This window comes from Daldinia vernicosa (genome assembly GCF_022497035.1).
Source record: "Daldinia vernicosa strain CBS 139.73 unplaced genomic scaffold F5Y00scaffold_36, whole genome shotgun sequence".
Classification (NCBI taxonomy): Eukaryota; Fungi; Ascomycota; class Sordariomycetes; order Xylariales; family Hypoxylaceae; genus Daldinia; species Daldinia vernicosa.
The window spans coordinates 105806-126321 of record NW_025953952.1 but is presented as its reverse complement, the minus strand read 5'-3'; the positions used below and the strand labels follow the sequence as shown (position 1 = coordinate 126321).

Sequence of the window (20516 nt, the reverse complement as noted above, 5' to 3'; positions counted from 1 at the left end):
TTCCATTAACGTAATGTATGAGACATATTCAATATTAGTTTATATCAAGTAATACCCGATATTACCGGGTTATAAAGACAGTCGCTTTGATTGTTTCCATCAATCATATCTTCAAGTACCTAGGTTGGAATATTATGCAACCCAGAACCAAATTCTTTCTAGGAAGTTTCTTGGCTTCACTTCCGGCCATGTGCCCTCCAAGCGGTCAACCTCTTCCTTGCCACTCCACAGGTCCATGTCGCTTAGTTTAACCAGTTTCGTCCGTTTAATTATTTTATATCCCAAAAACAGGGAGAGAAATATCGGGATGTCAATATAAGGTGGCACGAACGTCTTTGCGCTGAACTTCCCGGGGAAGAAAGCATCGTACCCGTTAAAAATCGCGACAAGGAGACAGAAGCATATGGCGAAGTAAGCTAGGAACGGTTGCCAAGGTGACTTATAAGGCAAAGAGTCTCGGGAGATCCCGTTATAGCGTAAGCCGTAATAGAAGCGCAAGTAGGTAACGCAAATAGCCGACCAGACAATTAGCGTTGAGACAGCTGAGATATTTGAGAACCAAAAGAAGACTTCTTCTCCTTGGTTATTCACGTTCATGTAGGACAGCAAGCTAAGAGCTGTCGTTGCGCCGACACAAGCATACGGGACACCCCATTTCTCGTACCTAAGAAACTTGGGTGCTTTACCGTCTAATGCAGCGGCATATAGGACTCGGGTTGATGAATAGAAGAAAGAATTGCCAGCGGACCACGCCGAAGTGAGGATAACGGCATTAATAATAGAAGGCAAGACTTTAACTCCACCGTTCTCGATAGCGATGACGAAAGGTGATGCCGCGGCGCCGGGGGCCGAGTTCTTAATGGCATCTAGGAGACGGCCGTCTTGGGAAGACACGCATAGAGTGACCATGAATATAGCAAGAACATAGAAGAGGGCGATCCGCCAGAAAACCCGTCGGATTGCCTTGGGAATATTACGTCGTGGGTTCTCGGTCTCGCCGCTAGCAATCACCACCATCTCGGAACCTCCGTACGAGAACGTGGCTTGTATAAATACCTTCCAGAAGGCAAGAAATTTCCCGAGCGACCCTGTCGTCAGATATTCGTTCATCGGTCCCGGGTTATTCCAATACCTAAACCCGATCCTCTCACCACTAGGCGTCCCGCCCAAGGTAGTGATGAACATGAGGAGGATCAACCCGACGATCGTCGTGAGCTTAATAGCGCCGAAAGCAAACTCTGCCTCGCCATATACACGCACGGGGAAGCAGTTGATAATAACCATCGCCAAGAAGAAGACGGTGATCAGCGCAGCTTTGGGAACGTCGTTTGGCCAGTAGTCTACAACGACGACTGACACCGTCACCTCGATCGGGCAGCCGATAGCAAGTTGGTACCAATAATTCCAGCCGAGGACGAAGCCCAACGCCTCATCGACGTATCGCGAAGCGTACACGGGGACAGCGCCTGGTAAGGGGAGATACGCTGCCATCTCGCCTAGGCTATGAACCACACAGTATACGTTGAAGGCCGTGATTAAGTAGGCAAGAAAGGCAGACAAAGGGCCGGCGAGCGATAGGACCTGACCGCTTCCAACGAAAAGCCCCGTGCCAATGGCGCCCGATAGGGCCATGAACTGAACGTGTCGAGACTTAAGCTTGCGATCGAGGGTACCGACATTGCGCGTTTCCTGTTCTGATTTTAGGTCACCGATGACATCTTCCTGATTATCAGCGAGATTCGTCTTGATCTCGTCCTTTTGCCCTGCTTCGACGTCCGCCATTGTTACGACTCATGCGTATGCGACATGTACTTCGTAATAAGAGTATATCTGCTCGGAGCTGTCATGTGTGGCGGTCAAAAGGAAATCCGTATGGGGACATAAGTCATAATGATAACCCTCTCAATAAATAACACAGGAATTCACATACATACCTACATAATATGTATTACATATATACCTACAGGTATTTATCTACTCCGCACGTTACCCATGCGTTATCGCGGGGAAGCTCGATACCAGATCAGGGAGGTGGTCAGAACCAAATGCCACGTTGCTAGGATATCGTTGCACGTCAGGGCGAACCATCATGTCCTGTGATAACACTGCTCGCACTGCTTCTGGTTATCTAGACGTTGGCTTACCGCTTAATGACCGCCGGGACGGAACCGAATCCTCCAAGGCCGGGCGCCCCGTCTTGCATGGAACATTGCGAGAAATCCGGGGAAAGCTAGTTGAATTCTTACGCGACGGAAATCGATGAATAAATATCTACATAGACGTTACGTATCTAATGTAATAAAGTTTATGGTTCCGTGACGAGGTTGAATAGACCGCGTGGTGTAGATAAATTCTTGTTGTACGCTTGGTTGAAGGCAACTGGGATTCGCTCCCCTAAAAGATAACGGAGGAGGTAAGGGATTGAATGTATGTATTGTACAGGTGAGAGCCGATCAGAAGCTCACTGGAAAATGGTTTAACGTCTCTTGGCATGTTGCCAGGATGGAATCATAACTTGTCGAAAAGCCGTCACCATCACAAGTAACGGAAGATAAAGGCACTCCTTGAATAATATGTTTGCTTGCTGTTTAGGTACCTGTTAGTTACCCCCTATTCCAGTTCATAGTTTCTCCCTGCTCAAATTATCATCGTGGTTCCATCCGGGCATATCTGCAAGGTCTTTCGCAGGCGCCGCACGTATCGACTTGAGAGCATCGCCTCCCGGTCGCCATCTCCACGCATGCGCAAGGTCTTCTGCTAGATTATTTTCTACCAGTTCGACCACATGCTTGCCGATAATAGGTAAAAGTTTGAAAGTGTGTCTGTAGACGTTAGTGACGATTCCTAACGAGCTATCTGGCTACCTACCCGCTATCTCCTGTAGCAAGAATGAAGTTCTTCCATTTGGGGTGCTCGCAGATCAACAATGCTGCGTCCGCGGTGTCTGTACACCAGCACAGCGCTCGATTGAAGAGCTTCTTGTGCTTAAACTGCGGCAGAAATGTCGAAATGGCTCTACGGATCGACTTCTCTGATGCGTCGGGATACGTGTCCGTAGGGTGCTTTGCGTGAGATCGGGGAACTGATATACGCTTGGGGCTTGCGGCGCCGTATGGTTGATGCTGCTTAAACCGAGTGAAACCCGGAAACTCATCGCAGACCTTGATGATACCGTCTCTAGAGACTGTTGGCTTCTTACTTCATGCAAGTCTTCATTATAGGATTGCTACTTACTCGTTAGGTTCGAAGAAGAAACCAATATCGCCATTGTATACCACAGGCGAGTCCTTATACTCGGCAGCTTCTTGAGGCGACAATTGTATCATGGCATATACCCATGCCTATTATTACTGATTAGTATTACGACATCTCTACCCATCGAATATAGAAATACGTACTTTAGAACAACATTGATCCTCCAAATCTACCAACGCGGGACTCCAAGCTCCGGTAGCTAGAATGACCTTGTGAGCGTAGTATTTGGTCCCATCTACCGTTTCAACGCCGATGCATATCGACTCGTCGTCTCCGAAGAGTGGTCGCTTGAAAGACCCTGCGCTGTTCAAGTCTCAAATTAGTGAATCCGTAAGTCCACCCAATAAGAAAATCTGCAGTATCCTTCCTTACCCTCCGAATCCGAAATTGACCCCTTGACTACGCAACTCTTCGCCGATGGCATTGATTGCCTTACCAGCGGCTAACCAACCACCATCGCTACTAAATATGGCTTTCCATCCCTACATAATCTTCGTATTAGTCTATCTCGCTGACGTATATACTGACTGGGAGATCTCACCTTGATTTGGTCTCGTTGCAACAGCGGCATCTTAGATAAAATTGCATCTTCACTATCCAACCATTCGTTACTCTTCTCTAACCCAGCACCTGCGTCGAGTAGGTCTTGATACTGCCGTCGGAGAGAGGCTATACCTTTCTCAGTTCCCTCGCAGTCAAGCTAAGTCGCGTCAGCGTCCAAGAGATGCGCGAAGAGGGTGATGTCCAAGTTACTCTGCCAGTATTATGGAAGAAGGGTTTAAACAATTCATCATTTTTCCACATGTCTCTCGCCTCCAGGCTCAGCTGTAAGTCGACCTTATTCCGTAATCGGATGCCCATAATCTTGTTGAGGTCATTTCCGGCGGATTGCGCAGAAGGGATAGGATACGTGTCGAGGACGGTGATGTTCGACGGTGTATACCCAGAGCGCACAAGATGCAGAGCGGTTGACGAACCGATTGTGCCGCCTCCGCCGACGACGACGATTTTCGTGTTTGCGCGAGACGTGGCCATACTCTCATATAGATAGTGTATGTGCTTTAGGTTTTTACGATTTGACCTCTATCTAGTCGAGATCGTAATTATTTGCAATTAATGGTGACGATTAAATAAAGAAGCATGTCCGTACAAGACCCCTCCGTCAAAGCCAAATCGCAACCCCCAGTCCCAAGTGGCACGATATTGATCGCGATGTGGACTTACACAGTACTCTTCCCCGGGGTATACGGAATCAAGGCTCAAAGTAACGGCTCCGGTTGGCCGGTGACAAGGGAAATTCACTGATAGCGTAAAGCAATGCTCGGCTATTAATTGGGACTGTGGAGAGGTTGAGCTCGTACCCCTATCCCTCCGTCCCTCTACCCGCGATGTATATTAAAAGTAACCAGCGTTTAAATAGCTTCGTTATCAACAACATACACTTACACTCAGCTGATAGCCCCGCGGGTCGGAACTGTTATGGTTACTAAAATAGGGAAAGCGAGTAATAACGGCAAAGTTCCTAGCTGTCACTTATCATTAACTTTTAAGTCGCATACGTTATTGGTCAATGCAGAGTCGTATGCGTCGGCATTGATTCCCTAAAACTCCCAAACGGTACCATTTACATGATCCCATAACTTCGGGACTGCTATCGTTTCCTAAATTGGTCAAATGCTGCCGAGTTAACTACTTTGGCGCTGGTCGCGGTCGAGTAGATGTAAGCCGGACAAGACAGCTTGGTCTTCGAATATACGATTCACGTGGCTCTCGTGCCCAATTCGCATAACGTAAAGGCTTTCTCAGAATATCGCGGGGCCCCGAGATATCTTTACCCTAGTCTGGAGGAGGACTACGCTATCTAAGACTGCCACCCTAGGAAAGAATCCACAGATTATCTGAACCGCCGCCATGATAAGCGGAGGAAAGCTGATGCTCGGTATTGGACTTCGCGACATGGCTGGGGTATATACATATATATCTAATTATGTATATATATCTGGTGAAAGGTCGTAAGCATGTCTACTAAGAACCTCCATTCGCACTTCCGACCACCAGACTTGTTATACTCTTACGAATAGTAATAACAGTCGAGACAGCTTCAAGCCATGTCTAAATTCGACGCTGCACCTCCTAATACCCACGCCGGTGGGGATGACGATGCACTTCGAGGACAGGGTTCACTCCCAATGAACCCGACGAAAGATGCTGATGAGAGGGTCGATATGGACGCCTACAGGAAATCAGTTCCTTTATGGAAGCGAATCCATCAGCACAGCTTGACACAGATGCTTCTGCTCAGCGTGGTATGTACGGAAACATAAGTTTCACCACTTGACACCTTTCGCCTCCAAAAATATGTTCCAAGTTCCCCTATTCGCGGCGGCTGACATTCGGTACCTACGCAGCAAGCGTTCTGCGGTCCAGCAATGGCAGACGCCATCGCGGGTCTCGGCGGTGGTGGTCTAGCAACTCCCCAGACGTCTAACATAGCGTACGTTTCTCATCCGAGCGAGCATCTTAGAGATCATCTATTAACTAAGACCTTTTAAAATAGCACGGCGATTAACTATGCAATGCTTGCTACCGTCTGTATGTTTGGTGGTCCCATCGTCAATAAGCTCGGAACGAAGTGGGCGTTGGTTATTGGCGCCATGTCATTTCCTATTCGCGGATCATCGTATTACTGTAACAGCAAGTTCGGGACTCAATGGTACCTCATTTTCGGCGGCTTCTTTACTGGTATTGGCAGCGGCTGCTGGTACGTTGCAGAATCGGGATCGATCATGTCGTTGGCACCATCCGGTGCTCGCGGTAAATACCTAGCATTGTGGATTGTCGCCAGAAACCTCGGACAGCTAGTCGGAGGCGCTATAAAGTGAGTAATTCGATTACACCACACCAAAACACATCGAGGGAGCGCAATGCTAATGGTGATGATTCTCGTCTCAGCTTGTCCAAGAACCATGTGAAAGGAACAGTTGGCGGAGTTACTCCCGACACTTATATCGCTTTCTTGATCATTGAAAGTCTAGCGTGAGTAACGAGTCAACCCAAGCATAACTCATTATACCCGTGCGAAGGTAATATACTAATATACCTAGACTACCGTTCGCGTTCCTAATCTCGCCTCTTGAGAGGGTTGTGCGGTCCGACGGCACGCGCATTCTGGTATCGGAGAAGCTCACGTTCAAGGAAGAATCTAAGCTCATCAAGTTCACTATGACCTCAAAGCTTATCCTACTTTCGTCTTTATGGGCAGTCTGGTCTTTCTTCTACAGGTACCTAAAGCTACTACACCAACGCTGGCTCAACACAAAACTAACCGACGTAGTGGTACGTGGTCTACTTACCTTGGTACCTACTTCTCCGTCCGCTCTCGCGCTTTATCTTCACTCGTCTCCCCGTTCTTCTGCATGTAGGAGGTCCTTTTTTGCCCTCATGATCTGGGCTTCATTGCTAAATAAAGTCGCAGCATCGGATGTTTCGGCCTTGGCTTTATCCTCGACATGAAGTCTCTCAGTCAACGTCGTAGGGCGCAAGTCGGCCTATTTACCGTGGTTATCCTTAACTTGGGCGTGTATATTTGGTCTATCATCATGCAAGCCAGATTTAACATTACAAACCCCGGCAAGATCGATTGGGATGAGTCGATCTACGCCTCGTCCTTCTTGCCATACTTCTTCGTCCAAACTACGGGTCCACTATCGCAGTCGTATATGTATTGGCTCCTATCGTCATTTGCGACAGATGCTCAGTCCAACGTTCGCAACGGCGCAGCTTTCCGGTATGTTGATCGAGCCGACGATGTGTCGTATATAAAGCGGGTGCCATAACTAACATTTCTGATAGGTGCTTAGAAGCTGTTGGCCAAGCTATTTCGTACGGCATGAATACGCAAATCAAAGCTAATCCCTTGATCGGATTGTATGTACTGCTCTTCCCTGAGACAAAATGCCGGCGTTTGTACTGACAAACATTCCTTAGCTGTGTGACCTTCGCTCTTATGGCAGTTGCTGTAGGTCCAATGCTAGTTCTAGTCAATGCTACACCAGATCGCATTCCGGCCGACGTGATACTCGAAGCACAAGAGGCGCAACAGGAGGAAAAGCTCCAAGGCCTTAAGGCCGAGGCATAGCGCGCTTGAGTATGGGGTAACTATAGAAGCTGTTTATTAGCAGGAGGTAACATCTACGACTTACATAGTATAAGAAGAGCTTATAACAAGATCTATGACCGATAAAAAGTAATGTTCTGTCATTTGACTAATTGGATGAAGTAGGGGTTGATTACCTACCTATCTCAATATACCGGGCGACAACACAGTATAAGCGATGTCTCTCAACGACGACGCTATTGCGCTCTCTAGTGGTTAGGGGTGAACTTCCGAATCCTACCCTAGCGCAAAATGAGGGCATCGTTTCTCTCAAGGGCTCCCACTACCATAGCCGTCGTTTGGGGGAAACTGTGATTTGTACTAGTCGAACAATTCTCGTGCTTAGAAGATAAAGGGGATCATTCCCTTGGTACCCGTAGTCATGTTCATAAGGGAGGTCCAAAAGGGTCACCTCCTTCTGGAATAACTTTTCGTCTTTTCGCATCTCGCCCTTCGCCGGTTCCACTCCCAAATACCTTCTCATCTGCATCCGAGCCCACCTTTGGTTTCGGCTTCGGCTTCGACACGGGCTCCTCCCTTCGCGCCTTCTGCAGAGCTACTAGATCGGCCCTGTCAGGGTCTCTACACTTGATGAGCTTCCTCCGCAAAGCTTTAATGGCTTTGGTGCTTTCCGGCTATTACCTAGTAGTTAGTTACTAAGAATCAGAATCGTATCTACGCTCACTCACATCCGTCCAATAGCTAGTCATCTTCTCGGGGGGTTCTTTCTCTAGCATTTCTTTGCAGCTTTGTATTACGCTCCATACTTTCGCTTTGTCCTCTTCGCCTTGGCCCGCGAATGCCTCTCGAAGCATACGCTGTACCAGTTCCTCGTCAGCCATTGCCAGCGCGGCGTACATAATCTGGCTGGGTGTGTAGTGGAAATATGCATCGGTAACCAGTGGGCTAAATTTCAAGATCTCTCTCGTTCTCTTATGCGCGTTATTTATCCTGTCATCGTCGAAGTCGCCCAGTCTTCTGAGTTCCATAACGGCTCCTTCTAGAGCACGAAATGGATGCCTCACATCGAATGCGAAACGTATGCCCTGGCACAGAACGTATTCGGCAGCCAAAATCATCTCGCCGGTCGTATTCGGAAAGGTATCTGCGATCTTTTGTACACGTATAAAATAACCCTCGGCCTTGCAACCAAAGAATATGCAGGTCTTAATAAGCTCCTGCGGCGGGTAAGTCATCACGCTATTGGTGAGATAAAAGCGCCGTAAAAATATGGCAGCGGTCGCCTGGATATCGGTCGGGAGTTGACAATAAGGAGCGGCGCGCAATAGCTCGAGGGTGAAGTGATTCAAGATGGTGTATTCTTCGTCGGGGGTCAAGAAGTTAGGTAAAGGATCTACAGGTGAATCTGAGGCACGTAGACGACTAGAGATGTGAGTTCGTGCGAGGGTGTTAGTCTTCTCGCGAAGGGTAGCGAGATGCGACGGGGTGAAAGACCACAGCCGATATTGGCTTGACTGCTTATATCGGGCGTCCTCGGTTGCCATATTTACAGTTGTTGTCGTTGTTGATGTCGCGAAGTAGATTCGATTAGTTGTATTAGGAGGTAGGTACCTATCCAAGGTGAATTGGCATGAGGGAATGCTATACTCGGTTTGCGATTAGTTGTTGTGAAGTATGCGTTTGACCAGAAGCTTTGAATGTTGCAAAGACCAAATCAAATTAACAGGAGGAATTTAGAAGCAATTGTTTAGGTACCTAATATGTACCTGTAATCCTTTGTTGACACCTAGAAATACAGGGTACCTAGGTACATCGTTATCGATATCTTAAGCATCTATGTAACTCCTTAAGGTAAAAGGTTCTTTGAGAGCTCTTCTTTAATTAATTCTTCAAGTGACCGTCTCCCGGGCTTTGAAGCCAGGCTGCTACATGATTCGACATAAGATTGTCACCGTGACAATGTCTCAGGCTGCTTCTTACATAGACTATTATGAATTTTATTGGGCGTTGGAAAATGTTTATTATTTACCTAGCCTCTATACGAAGTACGGCCACGGTATTAATTCGCCTATAGCAACACAACTCCGGATAGAACTGTTAGCCCTAGGTATATCGACATCACGCTGTCCACCCTTCCAGCACTATTCGGAGTCGTGGTTGGCGCAGGTGCGTCGTCCGTAGTCGTATTATTGGCCCCCGCGTTACCACTAACAGTAGCTATCCTACCATCGAGCTGGAAGTCGATCGGGCTCGTCTTGCGGATATGGTCAACTAGCACCTCGTCTAAAGTATCAAGAATAACCACATCTTGAGTCGGTTCTAACATATTGTCACCACCACCAGTTATGAAATCAACCGTAACAATCGTATACTGAGCTTCTTCATCGACGGGTTTATCACCAATCGTAAGACGAACAAGACGTTCGCCAACAGCGTTATTCGGGTTATACTCGACTTTAACGCCACGGCTGACTTGGAAGAAGCTAGTGACATTCCGCTGATTGAACTGGTTGACACCGCTGACGAGACCCTCGAATATCTTCCATAAGTCTGCACCGCTGTAATCAACCTCAACCACAGCATTACCGAAAGGGAAAGACGTGAGCACCTCGCCTCGCGTGATAGGCCCGGAGTCGATGGTAGCGCGGATGCCTCCCGCATTCGTGAGAGCAAAGGCTGCTTTACTTCCACCGTCTACACGATATTGCAGCATTGAGCTGTGGAGGTAGGTATCTATATTAGCACCCACCGAAGAAACGAAGACACACGGATTGTCTGCAACTTACTCAGATACCAAATCACCCAGGGTGCACTCCTGCTTTTGACAGGTCGATTGGTCGAGCACAACATTCGTAGTACCAATCTCCTCCGCTGCAAACTTTTCGAATGGTTTCCTCCATTCTTCAACCTGTGCCTGCAAGTCCTCGTCTTGCTTAGTGGTGTTCGTCATATGTATCGGGGCACCGTGGTAGGCAAGTATTTTTCCCTCTGAATCGAACGTAACGTCGATATAACCCAAGTACTCTCCCCAGCGATAAGCGGTGACGATGAAGACTTCATCGCCGTCCTTGTTCGTCTCGAGGGTGGGATACTTGCCTTCGGCGCCCTCCATATCGCCAAGTAGCGTGTGACTATGGCCACCCATGATAAGTTGAAGGCCTGTTGTCTCACGAGCTAGACGCTTGTCCTGTTCGTACCCGATGTGCGTGATAGCTACAATTCGAGTGATGTTCGTCGTGCTGCGGATTTCGTCGACCGAGGCTTGGACTGCAGCGACCGCATCTGTGAACGTCGTACCGTTGCCAGGATTGCTGATCCCGGCTGTTGTCTCAGTTGTCACGCCAATAACGGCTAGTTGGTACTGCTCGAAGATATGATACGGTTTGATGGTAGAGTTTAGCTTCTCATTTTCCGACACAATATTTGCAGATATAATAGGGAATGTTAGGTTTTTTAAGAAATCGCCTAACTTGTCGTCGCCGCCATCGAATTCATGATTTCCCAGGGTCATGGCGTCGAACTCGAGTTGGTTGAGAGTCTCGGCAATTTTTTCACCACCGTAAAATGAGTAAAACAGAGTACCCTGAAACTCATCCCCTACGTTCAACAACAAGCTGTCGTTATGGTCCGGTCGTGTGTCGTCAATGACCGTCTTGATACGAGCATAACCGCCATAACAGCCCTTTGAAGGATTGGTGCAATCAGTCCCCGATGAAGAGAACTCGTCTAGGTGCGCGTGCACATCATTGATGTGGTAGAACGAGATGTTAAAGTTGCCGTCTGCATCAATGAAGCGCTTCGACAAGCGCTTACTATAGAGCGAGTCTTCAGCTAAAGCCAGGCCAGCTATACTGGCAGCTATAGAGAGGACAGAGAAAGAAGGAACGCGAACCATTATTGCACGACCGAATCAATCTACTTGTTGAGTCTCTATAGTACAAGAGAACGACGAGCAACGCAGCGGGGTGCTCCCGGTCCTTACTCACAAGCTGGCTGGTGAGTGACGATCCTCACTTGCACCGGAAAGCAGGAATAGACGTCGGGTTTAAATAAGGCACGTAGGTATGTAGTCCCTTCCGAAATTTCTTCTCCTCGATCCGGACCTGTGGTATCACGATGGGAAACATTGGAGCTTCCAAATTGATCCAGACCATGCCAGTATCTCGGCCGCTTAACCCGATAAGCCAGGTAGATGAGATACGCAGTCTTGGCAGCGAGCCGCAAGAGTTGTCTAAATGCGAATCTTATTGGCACGTGGGAAGCCAAGACGTCATGAAGATAGACTATAGTATCCCACGTGGGTTAGATAATATCTCACAATTATGTAAAGGTAATATCTTTGTTACTATGTAGTTGAGTAGAAATATCGGAAGGCCTTGGCACTGACATTTATTACAAGTCATGAACAAGCACCGATGGCAATTAGGTGAAGGCATTCAAGTTCTTGTTGTCCGAACTAGTTATATTGAAAATCAATAATAAACATCAACCAGGGGGGTGATAACCACAATTATCACGGCCCCAAGAAACTCTAAGCAACTTATGCTGTATTACGGTCTCTCAAAGCTGGCGTGACAGTATGTACTTGGAAGAATAAGACGACGTCGCGCAGTTGATTCTAACTGGCAAATATCAAATCGAGAGAATGGATTTGCTAAAGTGAATAACTGTTAGATAGACGAATATCCTCTAGTTAAGTATTATTAGGGAGTTAAGTCTATATCATTAAATAAGTCGGTATGGAGTTAAATTAGCATATTTCAACTGAATAAAGACTGCATGCTTTGCTGTTACAGAAAAAAGGGTATGATACGCTACGTCAACGGTCACAGACCAGACGATCGGATGAAGAGTGATGTGTGATCGACTAGTGGAGAGGATATCTGGGGTCGAAACGGTTTGGGATCAGTAGAGGAAAAGCGCTTTGACAAGCACAACTAAACTAGGTGCTCATCTTCGCCTGAGCTCGCTTATATTATATCGTCATATGTCTCCGGCATCGTGTTTATAGATGTCTATAATACGGCCTACGATGGAAGGATTAATATAGGTAGAGTAAGTACTTAAGGTATCGACTCGTTTCCGCGAATCTAGACGATCCTTACTACCACGACCAGTGCTTCAAGAGATGACTGGATACTATGAACTTCGGGGGCCCCGATTTCAGGTTTATGTTAATAGTTCACTGACATCCTAAATACATTTTTGTAGCGTAATAACTTCCAAAGAGTGAAGGTGCATGTACTCCTCTAGACAGCCGCCATAAGCGCTTATTCGGGCGGTAAATGTTGGCGTCGAAACACTCAATATTCTAGCCAGCGGCTACGGTTCAGGTGTTGGAAATAGAAAACAGGTGTGACATGTAATTAATTGAGCGAAGTATTTTGTTGAGCATCAGATAATGCAGTTAAAATCTTCATGCAGACCCCCTGTCGACCAAACGCAGCCTAATGGTTCTAGCCGTTCCAACGATTCTACCGGCCAAGTTACACAAGCCTTGGAACGATTTCATCTCTGCAGTAAAAACAACTGGATAGTAGGCGCGCTTGTTGAAACGAGTACGAAGGGGCGCAGCTTGATCGTAATACGAATTAGCGGTTTGAAATGGGTGAGACACGATCAAATTTACTGGGTGCGAGCAATTGTCACTTGTCACTTGGTTGTGAGTCGATAATGGTGTTCAAATCACGTTGAACAAGACAAAATGGTTTATTGATTGATTATTGATTGAATTTTTCTGTTCTTCCTTCTTTTTCATACCCCCTTTGATAATGGAGATTGGAGATTGGAGATTGGAGATTGGAGAAATCCAGGGTCTTGCAGTGACTGTCCGACCCCGCGGTTGGCGAGTCTACCTTAGGTAAGATAAGGTACAATGTATGCAGGTACCTACACTAGGTACCTGGTACGTATACGTACAATTCTTGGAATTGGAAGGTGGTTAAACCAATTTATCAATTTCGGTAGCCAATAAAGGCTCCTGCCCGAAGTTCGCAATAATTATCTGTTGTCATCCGTCGTCTCTTCTCATCCAACGATATCTGACTGGAATCAAGTATTTTTAGTGTTTTGGATTGAGTCTGTTCTTATTCGATACGAAGTGAATTTTCTCATGGGGCAGCTCAAATACAAAAACTCCATTGCGTATTACCTGATTACGTACATCAAGCCTACCAAAATACATGCAGTGGAGGTGCGGGTGCAGGTGCTTTTAGACATAAGCAAGTATTGTACCGTCCCAATTGACCAATAGATAATCGATAAGATACCTGATATAGACATACTAGCAGATTAGGTAGTGGCAGGTCATTTATCCATTACGTGACCCCCCATTCACCCCCCTTAACCGCCTCAATAAATGTCTATCCGCTCTGCCACTGTAACCTCCTTTTTAGTTGCCACGCTACAACGCTACAACGTTGATCTTGCATTGATAAAACATCCTAGTCGTTCAAGCAGGGCCAAGGTTTAAAACTTGTTTAACTCTGTCTTTGCCTTTCGTTCTGAGTATATTTATTTTTTTCACTTCTTCCTTTCTTCTCTTCTCGCCTTAAATAATACACCAATAATAAAGTTGCCAAGGTACTTAGTCTCTCTTAATTAAAGGAATATCGTCTCTTCCTTATCTGAAAAAGTAATTGGCGTGCGATACTCGGCTCTTATTAACGTACGAGGGTAACCGGGAGCTCTCCTCCGCTTTACCCCCTATTCCCTTGATCTACATCATACGCGTCCAAGCCTTAGATCGATTCTCCACCGCGATCCACCACGGCTACAGCTCGTTCCCCATTCCAGAAGCCCCAGTGTCTAGAGCTGCTTCCCCTTGAATCTGTTCTTTACCCACGATCCGAGTCAACGCTAAATAGATATCCAAATAATTATTATTTCATACCAACACAACTCTCTTGGGTTCCCTTTCTTTCTGGTAGCAGGACTCCCATAAAACATTTTATATTTTCCATTCATTTCAAGACGACAAATCAGCCCGGAGACATACATCAGTTAGGAACGCCGCCAGTATGAATTTCACTAAGAAGATGGATCGCGCCTTTCAATGGGCTGGCGAGAAGATGGGCCATGAGGCCAAAACTGGCCATACGGACGAATTCAAGAGTCTGGAGACAGAGATGGCTCTTCGACATGACGGTATAGAACCTATACATTGCTTGTCGACTTAATTGGTAAACTAATGTTCATTTTATACTACAGGCTACGAACGTCTTCAGAAATCCATGAACGCCTATGTCAAATCGCTTTCTCGCAAGGGTGAGACATTCGAAGACAAGGAGAAGGGTCTCCCTGTCAGCTACCTTGGACGGACAATGATGAGCCATGGCGAAGATTTCGAGCCGGACTCAGAATTTGGCAATTGCTTAATTGGTATGTTGTAATATCGGAACGAAGAATATGATGAGCAATAGCTGACGTTGGAACGATGGTGTAGCCATGGGCAGGGCCAACGAACGCATCGCTGGCATTCAGGAGACATATGTTGCGCATGCTACCTCTTACTGGTTAGAAGGGCTAGAGCGGTCGCTAGCTATGATGAAAGAATACCAGGTTTGTTATCCAATACTCGTACGCGAGGGTGTTGTTAGATAAGCTAACGCCAGCTTCTATTAGTCTGCCCGTAAGAAGCTCGAGAACAGACGTCTCACATACGATGCAAGCATGGTAAAGATGCAAAAGGCGAAACGAGAAGACTTCAGACTTGAAGACGAGCTTCGAACCGCGAAAGCCAAGTACGAGGAGTCGTCCGAGGATGTTCTTCGGCGAATGCAAGATATCAAGGAGGCCGAAGCTGAATCCGTCCGCGACCTTACGTGTTTCCTTGATTGCGAGTTGGACTACTACGAACGCTGTGCCGAAGAGCTCCGACGTGTGAAGCAGGAATGGGTTGGTAGTCAGGGTCAGACATCCGGCGGTTCTCGACCTTCTGAGCTTAGCGTCTCGCGACGTTCGACGAGAAGTAGGAGCAACACAGCCCAGTCATTTTCGGAACGAAATGATCGCACTGAACGGTGGGCAAGCCGACAAGATAATTACGAGCGAGATGAACCAACCCCTGAACCTGTGCAGATGCCCATTCGCTCAAGTCCGTACCGTGGAAGTGGTTCAGTAACTCCCGAGGCGCAAAGGCCGGGGATTAGTCGCGCAACTACGCACGCGGGTGCATTTGATGGGCCATCACCAAGACAACAGTCGTATCGCGAACCTCCAGTCCCGCCTTCCGATTCACTACGCAAGACTCCCATGGCACCCCCACCGGCTATAGGATCTCTCCGCAATAATCTGCGCCCAGTAAATAGAGTCCAGACCAGCCAGAGTTTGAGCCCCGACGTCTACGTAGATGATTACGACACGACCAATAGTAGCGCGAGTCCAGACTACGATCGCAGCGAAAGCCCGGCTACGAGCCATGGAAGTTTAAGTCGCAGTACGAGTAACACCGGGCTACGTACTATGGGGACGACGGGGGCGGTAAAAAAGGCTCCTCCGCCACCACCTCCAAGCAGGGCTAAGAAACCGGCACCGCCTATTCCTGCTAGACCAGCAGGGTACTAAGGTAGCGGTTAATCGTGTCTTATGTATGGTTTTCCATACCTCCAACACTCATTTTTCTATCCTGGAGTGCGGGCCCTGGGCACTTGAAGTAGACATCTTGGCGATCGAATAAGCGTAATTGCGTATTTGGGATGTGTTTTACATAGGTAACAGACCTATAGCCCTATGTTGAATAGGGAAGGAGTTTGATTGCGCGGCGTTTGGTGTATTTGTATATGATAGACTCCGCGGCGGGGATGACTCGGCGAGTCAAATATACATGGACTGGTTCCTTTGTTTTGATACATCATCTTATATCTAAGACTATACATTATCCAGTCTTGTGATATCTGTACCCGTAGTGTTGTCCAATGATTTCGTGAAACCCCACTGGATATTGGCGTGTATTGTTGATATACATACTTCGTGCATGCCTATCATTATGATGTAATTACGCGCAAATGCCTCGTGGATCTTATGCCGGTGCCCAATAAGAAATATTTCACAATTCATCTTTAGCTAAGTTGTTAGTAGAGACGTCCAACTTACAAATGAGACACTAGACGAAAAGCTCATTACCCGTTCTCATGTTAGAAGCGCGATGTGCTTTAGCTCACTACGATAGTAAGTTAGCATAGTAGAAGTACGGATATTTTAAAAGTTGGGAAGAAATTCAGGAAACTGAGCAGCTTACTTCTGAACCTGCTGTCCTACTTTCATGGGCGCGTACTCAATCTCGTCGCCCTCGTCGCGACCGAGGTTAAAGTTGGCGGCGCGCACATCCCTGGCTCGCGTGGCTAGTGCAGGAATAGGCGTCAGGTCATAATCGCTGCTTAGGTGCCAGAAAAAGGTGCTGCTAATGCGTACGAGGGGCCGGTCGGGATATTCCCGCCGCCGTGTGGCAACCGTGTTGAGCGTAGACGAGTTGACCACTACTTCGTGATATCCGGCCTTCACTAGCCCGCCCGTTAGGTGCTCCAGCTGCTTCCCAGCCTGGACAAGCAGGTAGCTCCCTGACGAGGAAGCAGAGGGACGCGGAATGTTGACAGCGATACGACGACCCGTGTTTCGTGCCCAGATGTGAAGTCCCGGGTATCGGGAACGCCCGTGAATCGTTAAGAAATTCAGGTCTGTATGAAAGCCGGCCAAGATGGTGTCCTTTTGCCCATACTTCTCAAGGTCAGACGCCGTCGGGGCTAGAAGGTGTGGGCTAAATTGAAATACGAAATAAGGGTTAGAGCCTTGAATAACAGGACTGATACAGCAGGAGGACATGGAAGAGAGGTGGGCGTAACTTACCCATATAGCCCAGCGTCGGTGAAGGTTTCGGCGGGGAGTCCCATACCAACGGCGGCCATCTCGGCAAGCCCCGAAACGCTAACTCACGAGCAATCGTTGTTAGTCAACATGATATCTACCACACTACTAGAATAAAAGTTTCTGAGGCAGAGGAAGCGGCTAATCAACCTAGGCCATACTCACGCGCTCTTCATACTCTTTCCCCACGTCTCCATAACGGGCGTCCATCTCTTCTTGATTTCAGGGGCATCCGGAATCACGTTCTCGGCATTCAGGCCCGGGAATTGCGTAACATAAGGCGCGGCCGCGCCCATGCGCCACTGCGAAGACGAGGGTTAACAGATATTCTTGTAAGAGAGATGTCCCCATGGTTTAGACAAGTTGTAGAAAGAGTAGTAGGGTAAAATCAGGATAGTCTTATATATGGCTCTCGGAACGAACTACTAAAACACGTACGAAAAACCGACATTTGGGATCCGGCTGATGACCACTGATGTCAAGTGGTCGCTCCTCCGGAGCTAGGCGCTCGATGACGCGTAGGCAAGGTTCGTCGACGGCACACTTGGGCTTTTCGGTATTTTCAAGCGTGACGCCGACTTGGTAGCCCAGCTCCGGCCGCTCGTCGCGCTGCAGAAGCGCGGCTGGTTGCGCGAAGTAGTCTTCTAGTAGGTCTAGGAACGCCTCGTTGTCCGATTCTGACACCCGCGAGTCGTGTAGTACCAACGCCCCGTGCGTTGCGAGCGCCCGGGCCGCGCGTAGGCATTCTTCCTGCACCTCGGGACTAGTTGCCGGGTTGTTTCGATATATGTCTAGATCGATGACCGGGAGATCCATTGAAGGCTCCTCTCCTGCCACGAACTCGGCCATGATATGATTCTTTAAGAAAAGGAATTGCCTGTTGTTTCTTTTGGTTTACTCGTTGCTTTATAAAAACCGAAAGCAGTGTAGGTAGTTTGAAATATCTTCTGACCTACCGTTAACTAATATATTATGCAAGCGCCTGGTGAACAGTAAAAGGACCCTTTTGTTATAAATGGCTGCTAGATAAATTTATAGTTCAAGGTTCGTTTTATCGCAGAGCCAAAGGAGGATCAGCTGAGATGCTAATCGTTCGTGGTAGTGGCAGGTAGTACTTTGTGCAATCGCCAATTAGAGAACGAAGTTTAATCGGAAACCGCCGGGTATAGTCGGTCTCCACTTTGTGCCGATTCGATTAAATATTCTAGAACCTCCGACGAATAAATCCGGGTGTGTTTGTCGCGCGTCCCCACCCAATAATGGATCTTTTGTCCATTTCAACTTAACTATGTAATTTTGTATAGTTTTATCCATCACGCCCCTCACATCCATTGCAAAATGCCATTCTCGAGGACGAGGACTGGTTGCTATACCTGTAGAGAGGATGGTTATAAGTGTGATGAGCAAAAACCATTTTGCGGGAGATGTATTCGACTCCAGAAGACATGCCAAGGATATGGAGTCAGACTTAAATGGCAGCCCCTTCAGGGGTTACCAAAACCGAAGCGAGCCAGAAATACACGGCAGCAGAAGGAACATTCAAAGGATCATTCAAACGATGAGACTATCCCGGCATCGTCTAGTGAGTCTACAGGTCAAATAGTAAGATACGACCCATCATGTATTATACCGAATGATGTTCATCCGGTAAATCGTTATCTCCTTAATCATTGGTCGACAACTCTGGTCACGATGGTATCCATGGTATCGACCTCCCAGAACCCATTTCTTGTTCACTTAACTCCAATGATATCGCATTCAATAGCTCTACGGTCTGTCTTATGCTCGATCGCAGCTTGTCATTTGGCCATACTAAGAAACGAAAATTCATTTCATACCTTAGCGACCCGGTATCGACTCGTTGCTGTTTCCGCCCTGCGGCAAACGATTCAAACAGAAGACCCGGAGTTGTCGCTCGCCACTATTCTAATGCTCCAAGTCTCCGATAGGCTCTTCACCGTGGATTCCGGGGTCGACCATCTATCCGGGGCGAAAGCTATCATTAACCAGGTTGGGATCAATAAGTGGAACAGCTCTAGGGCTTCGTTCCTCCTTAGTCTTTGCTCCTATCACGACATATTGGCCTCCGTTTCTCGGGGTAAAAGTCCAGTTTTTGAATTTGATGGAGAGTTTCCGATCGAAGGTATGGAATCTATGAAGGAACTCACTTCCGTACTGCGAATTGTTGGGCAGATCAGTAGGATGCGGGACCAAGATGCGAAACACCTTAATGCATGGGGTTACGCTATTGAAGAAGTTCTCAATGAACTTGACCAGTCTGAGGGCCCGATGGGAGACGTGGAACATACCGTACAGGCATACAGATATGCTGCGTACATCTATCTATACCGGGTCTGGCATAACAAAGGCGCACCAGATCCATCTGCGTTGAAGTATGCTCGAAGTTGCCTGGCTCACCTTAGCCTCGTTGCAGTTGGCTCACCTCTTGTATCGGCCCAAGTTTGGCCACTCTGGACTGCCGGCTGCGAATCCATCGACGTTGACCAGCGTCAATTTGTACGAGACAGGATTAATGCTATGTATGAAGCTCGTCACCTTCCCTCGCTCCGGAGGATTAAACAAGACATTGAGGATGTCTGGAATATTAAAGATGAGCAACGAAACTTGATCGGGGTCGATAACGTAGACTGCATCAAAGCTATATTGCGAAGTCGACAGAGAGAGGCCGATCTAACTTAATAATTGACAACGTATTTTGATACGGAGGCTCAAAACTTACTTTGTCGCTCTATACTCGACGCCATGAGTACCTCTTGATTTGGCCTTACCTTTGGACTACAAAGAAACTACGTCCTCAAGTCAATGCAATAACTATGGGAATATGCCGGGACGGCGATATCTTGGGCTTAAACACACTAGCTTTAAATAGGAGCCGCGAATGCTTCCCGCTATTTCGCGACGCTGGAGGAATAGAATGCGAAGGAACGTTCGTGATTTTCCTCAACCTCAAATCAAAAGCGCTCTACGAAATACTTATCTTGCTTCAGGATATTCTCTTGACGGTTTCTTCCCTTTCACGAGATCACCGGATCTGAAGGCATTGGTATCCGGATTCGATTCCTAATATTCAACTACATACACTAAGGTGTCGATAAGTATCGTATCGTCATCTACCGCCTCAAAAGAGAATCGTTCGAAGTTAGGCCGTCTTTGGAGACTTCTCGGAGACTTTTTGCACTGGAAACACATCTATCTACCTGCTTAAGGTATGGAATGGAGCCCTGATGAATTTTCTCCCGGGGTGCAAGCAATAGCATGAGCT

At 47.4% G+C, this 20516-nt stretch overlaps 8 protein-coding genes across 8 annotated transcripts; 3 read left to right on the top strand and 5 right to left on the bottom strand.

Annotated features, from left to right (window-relative positions):
- Positions 1-132: 132 nt before the first annotated feature.
- F5Y00DRAFT_271307 (proline-specific permease) lies at positions 133-1782 on the bottom strand (the record flags this gene model as incomplete). Its single annotated transcript, XM_048012774.1, has 1 exon — positions 133-1782. The coding sequence occupies one exon, from the start codon at positions 1780-1782 to the stop codon at positions 133-135; it is 1650 nt and encodes a 549-aa protein (XP_047863123.1).
- Positions 1783-2324: 542 nt separating this feature from the next.
- On the bottom strand, positions 2325-4720 carry F5Y00DRAFT_241955 (fructosyl peptide oxidase). Its single transcript, XM_048008432.1, has 7 exons — positions 4009-4720; positions 3797-3955; positions 3628-3737; positions 3399-3558; positions 3235-3341; positions 2869-3177; positions 2325-2822 (listed from the first exon to the last, which is right to left on the bottom strand). The coding sequence occupies exons 1-7, from the start codon at positions 4288-4290 to the stop codon at positions 2621-2623; spliced, it is 1329 nt and encodes a 442-aa protein (XP_047863122.1). The 5' UTR covers positions 4291-4720; the 3' UTR covers positions 2325-2620.
- On the top strand, positions 4695-7546 carry F5Y00DRAFT_122684 (MFS general substrate transporter). Its single transcript, XM_048004078.1, has 9 exons — positions 4695-5561; positions 5664-5749; positions 5813-6133; positions 6208-6291; positions 6360-6536; positions 6590-6673; positions 6731-7042; positions 7108-7182; positions 7243-7546. Exons 1-9 carry the CDS (start codon positions 5364-5366, stop codon positions 7391-7393), a joined length of 1488 nt encoding a protein of 495 aa, XP_047863121.1. The 5' UTR covers positions 4695-5363; the 3' UTR covers positions 7394-7546.
- Positions 7547-7797: 251 nt separating this feature from the next.
- F5Y00DRAFT_263769 (cyclin-like protein) lies at positions 7798-8916 on the bottom strand (the record flags this gene model as incomplete). The annotated part of the gene is made up of 2 exons (XM_048011557.1): positions 7798-8046; positions 8101-8916. 2 exons carry the CDS (start codon positions 8914-8916, stop codon positions 7798-7800), a joined length of 1065 nt encoding a protein of 354 aa, XP_047863120.1.
- Positions 8917-9275: 359 nt separating this feature from the next.
- Positions 9276-11639, bottom strand: F5Y00DRAFT_122665 (Metallo-dependent phosphatase). Its single transcript, XM_048004077.1, has 2 exons — positions 10159-11639; positions 9276-10089 (listed from the first exon to the last, which is right to left on the bottom strand). Exons 1-2 carry the CDS (start codon positions 11265-11267, stop codon positions 9441-9443), a joined length of 1758 nt encoding a protein of 585 aa, XP_047863119.1. The 5' UTR covers positions 11268-11639; the 3' UTR covers positions 9276-9440.
- Positions 11640-14391: 2752 nt separating this feature from the next.
- Positions 14392-16017, top strand: F5Y00DRAFT_271305 (BAR-domain-containing protein; the record flags this gene model as incomplete). Its single annotated transcript, XM_048012773.1, has 4 exons — positions 14392-14518; positions 14582-14752; positions 14817-14932; positions 14996-16017. The coding sequence occupies 4 exons, from the start codon at positions 14392-14394 to the stop codon at positions 15935-15937; spliced, it is 1356 nt and encodes a 451-aa protein (XP_047863118.1). The 3' UTR covers positions 15938-16017.
- Positions 16018-16374: 357 nt separating this feature from the next.
- F5Y00DRAFT_122599 (Clavaminate synthase-like protein) lies at positions 16375-18328 on the bottom strand. Its single transcript, XM_048004076.1, has 5 exons — positions 17672-18328; positions 17399-17535; positions 17216-17293; positions 16611-17126; positions 16375-16532 (listed from the first exon to the last, which is right to left on the bottom strand). The coding sequence occupies exons 1-5, from the start codon at positions 18080-18082 to the stop codon at positions 16502-16504; spliced, it is 1173 nt and encodes a 390-aa protein (XP_047863117.1). The 5' UTR covers positions 18083-18328; the 3' UTR covers positions 16375-16501.
- Positions 18329-18514: 186 nt separating this feature from the next.
- Positions 18515-20379, top strand: F5Y00DRAFT_122542 (fungal-specific transcription factor domain-containing protein). Its single transcript, XM_048004075.1, has 2 exons — positions 18515-20180; positions 20242-20379. Exon 1 carries the CDS (start codon positions 18572-18574, stop codon positions 19931-19933), a length of 1362 nt encoding a protein of 453 aa, XP_047863116.1. The 5' UTR covers positions 18515-18571; the 3' UTR covers positions 19934-20180; positions 20242-20379.
- Positions 20380-20516: the final 137 nt, after the last annotated feature.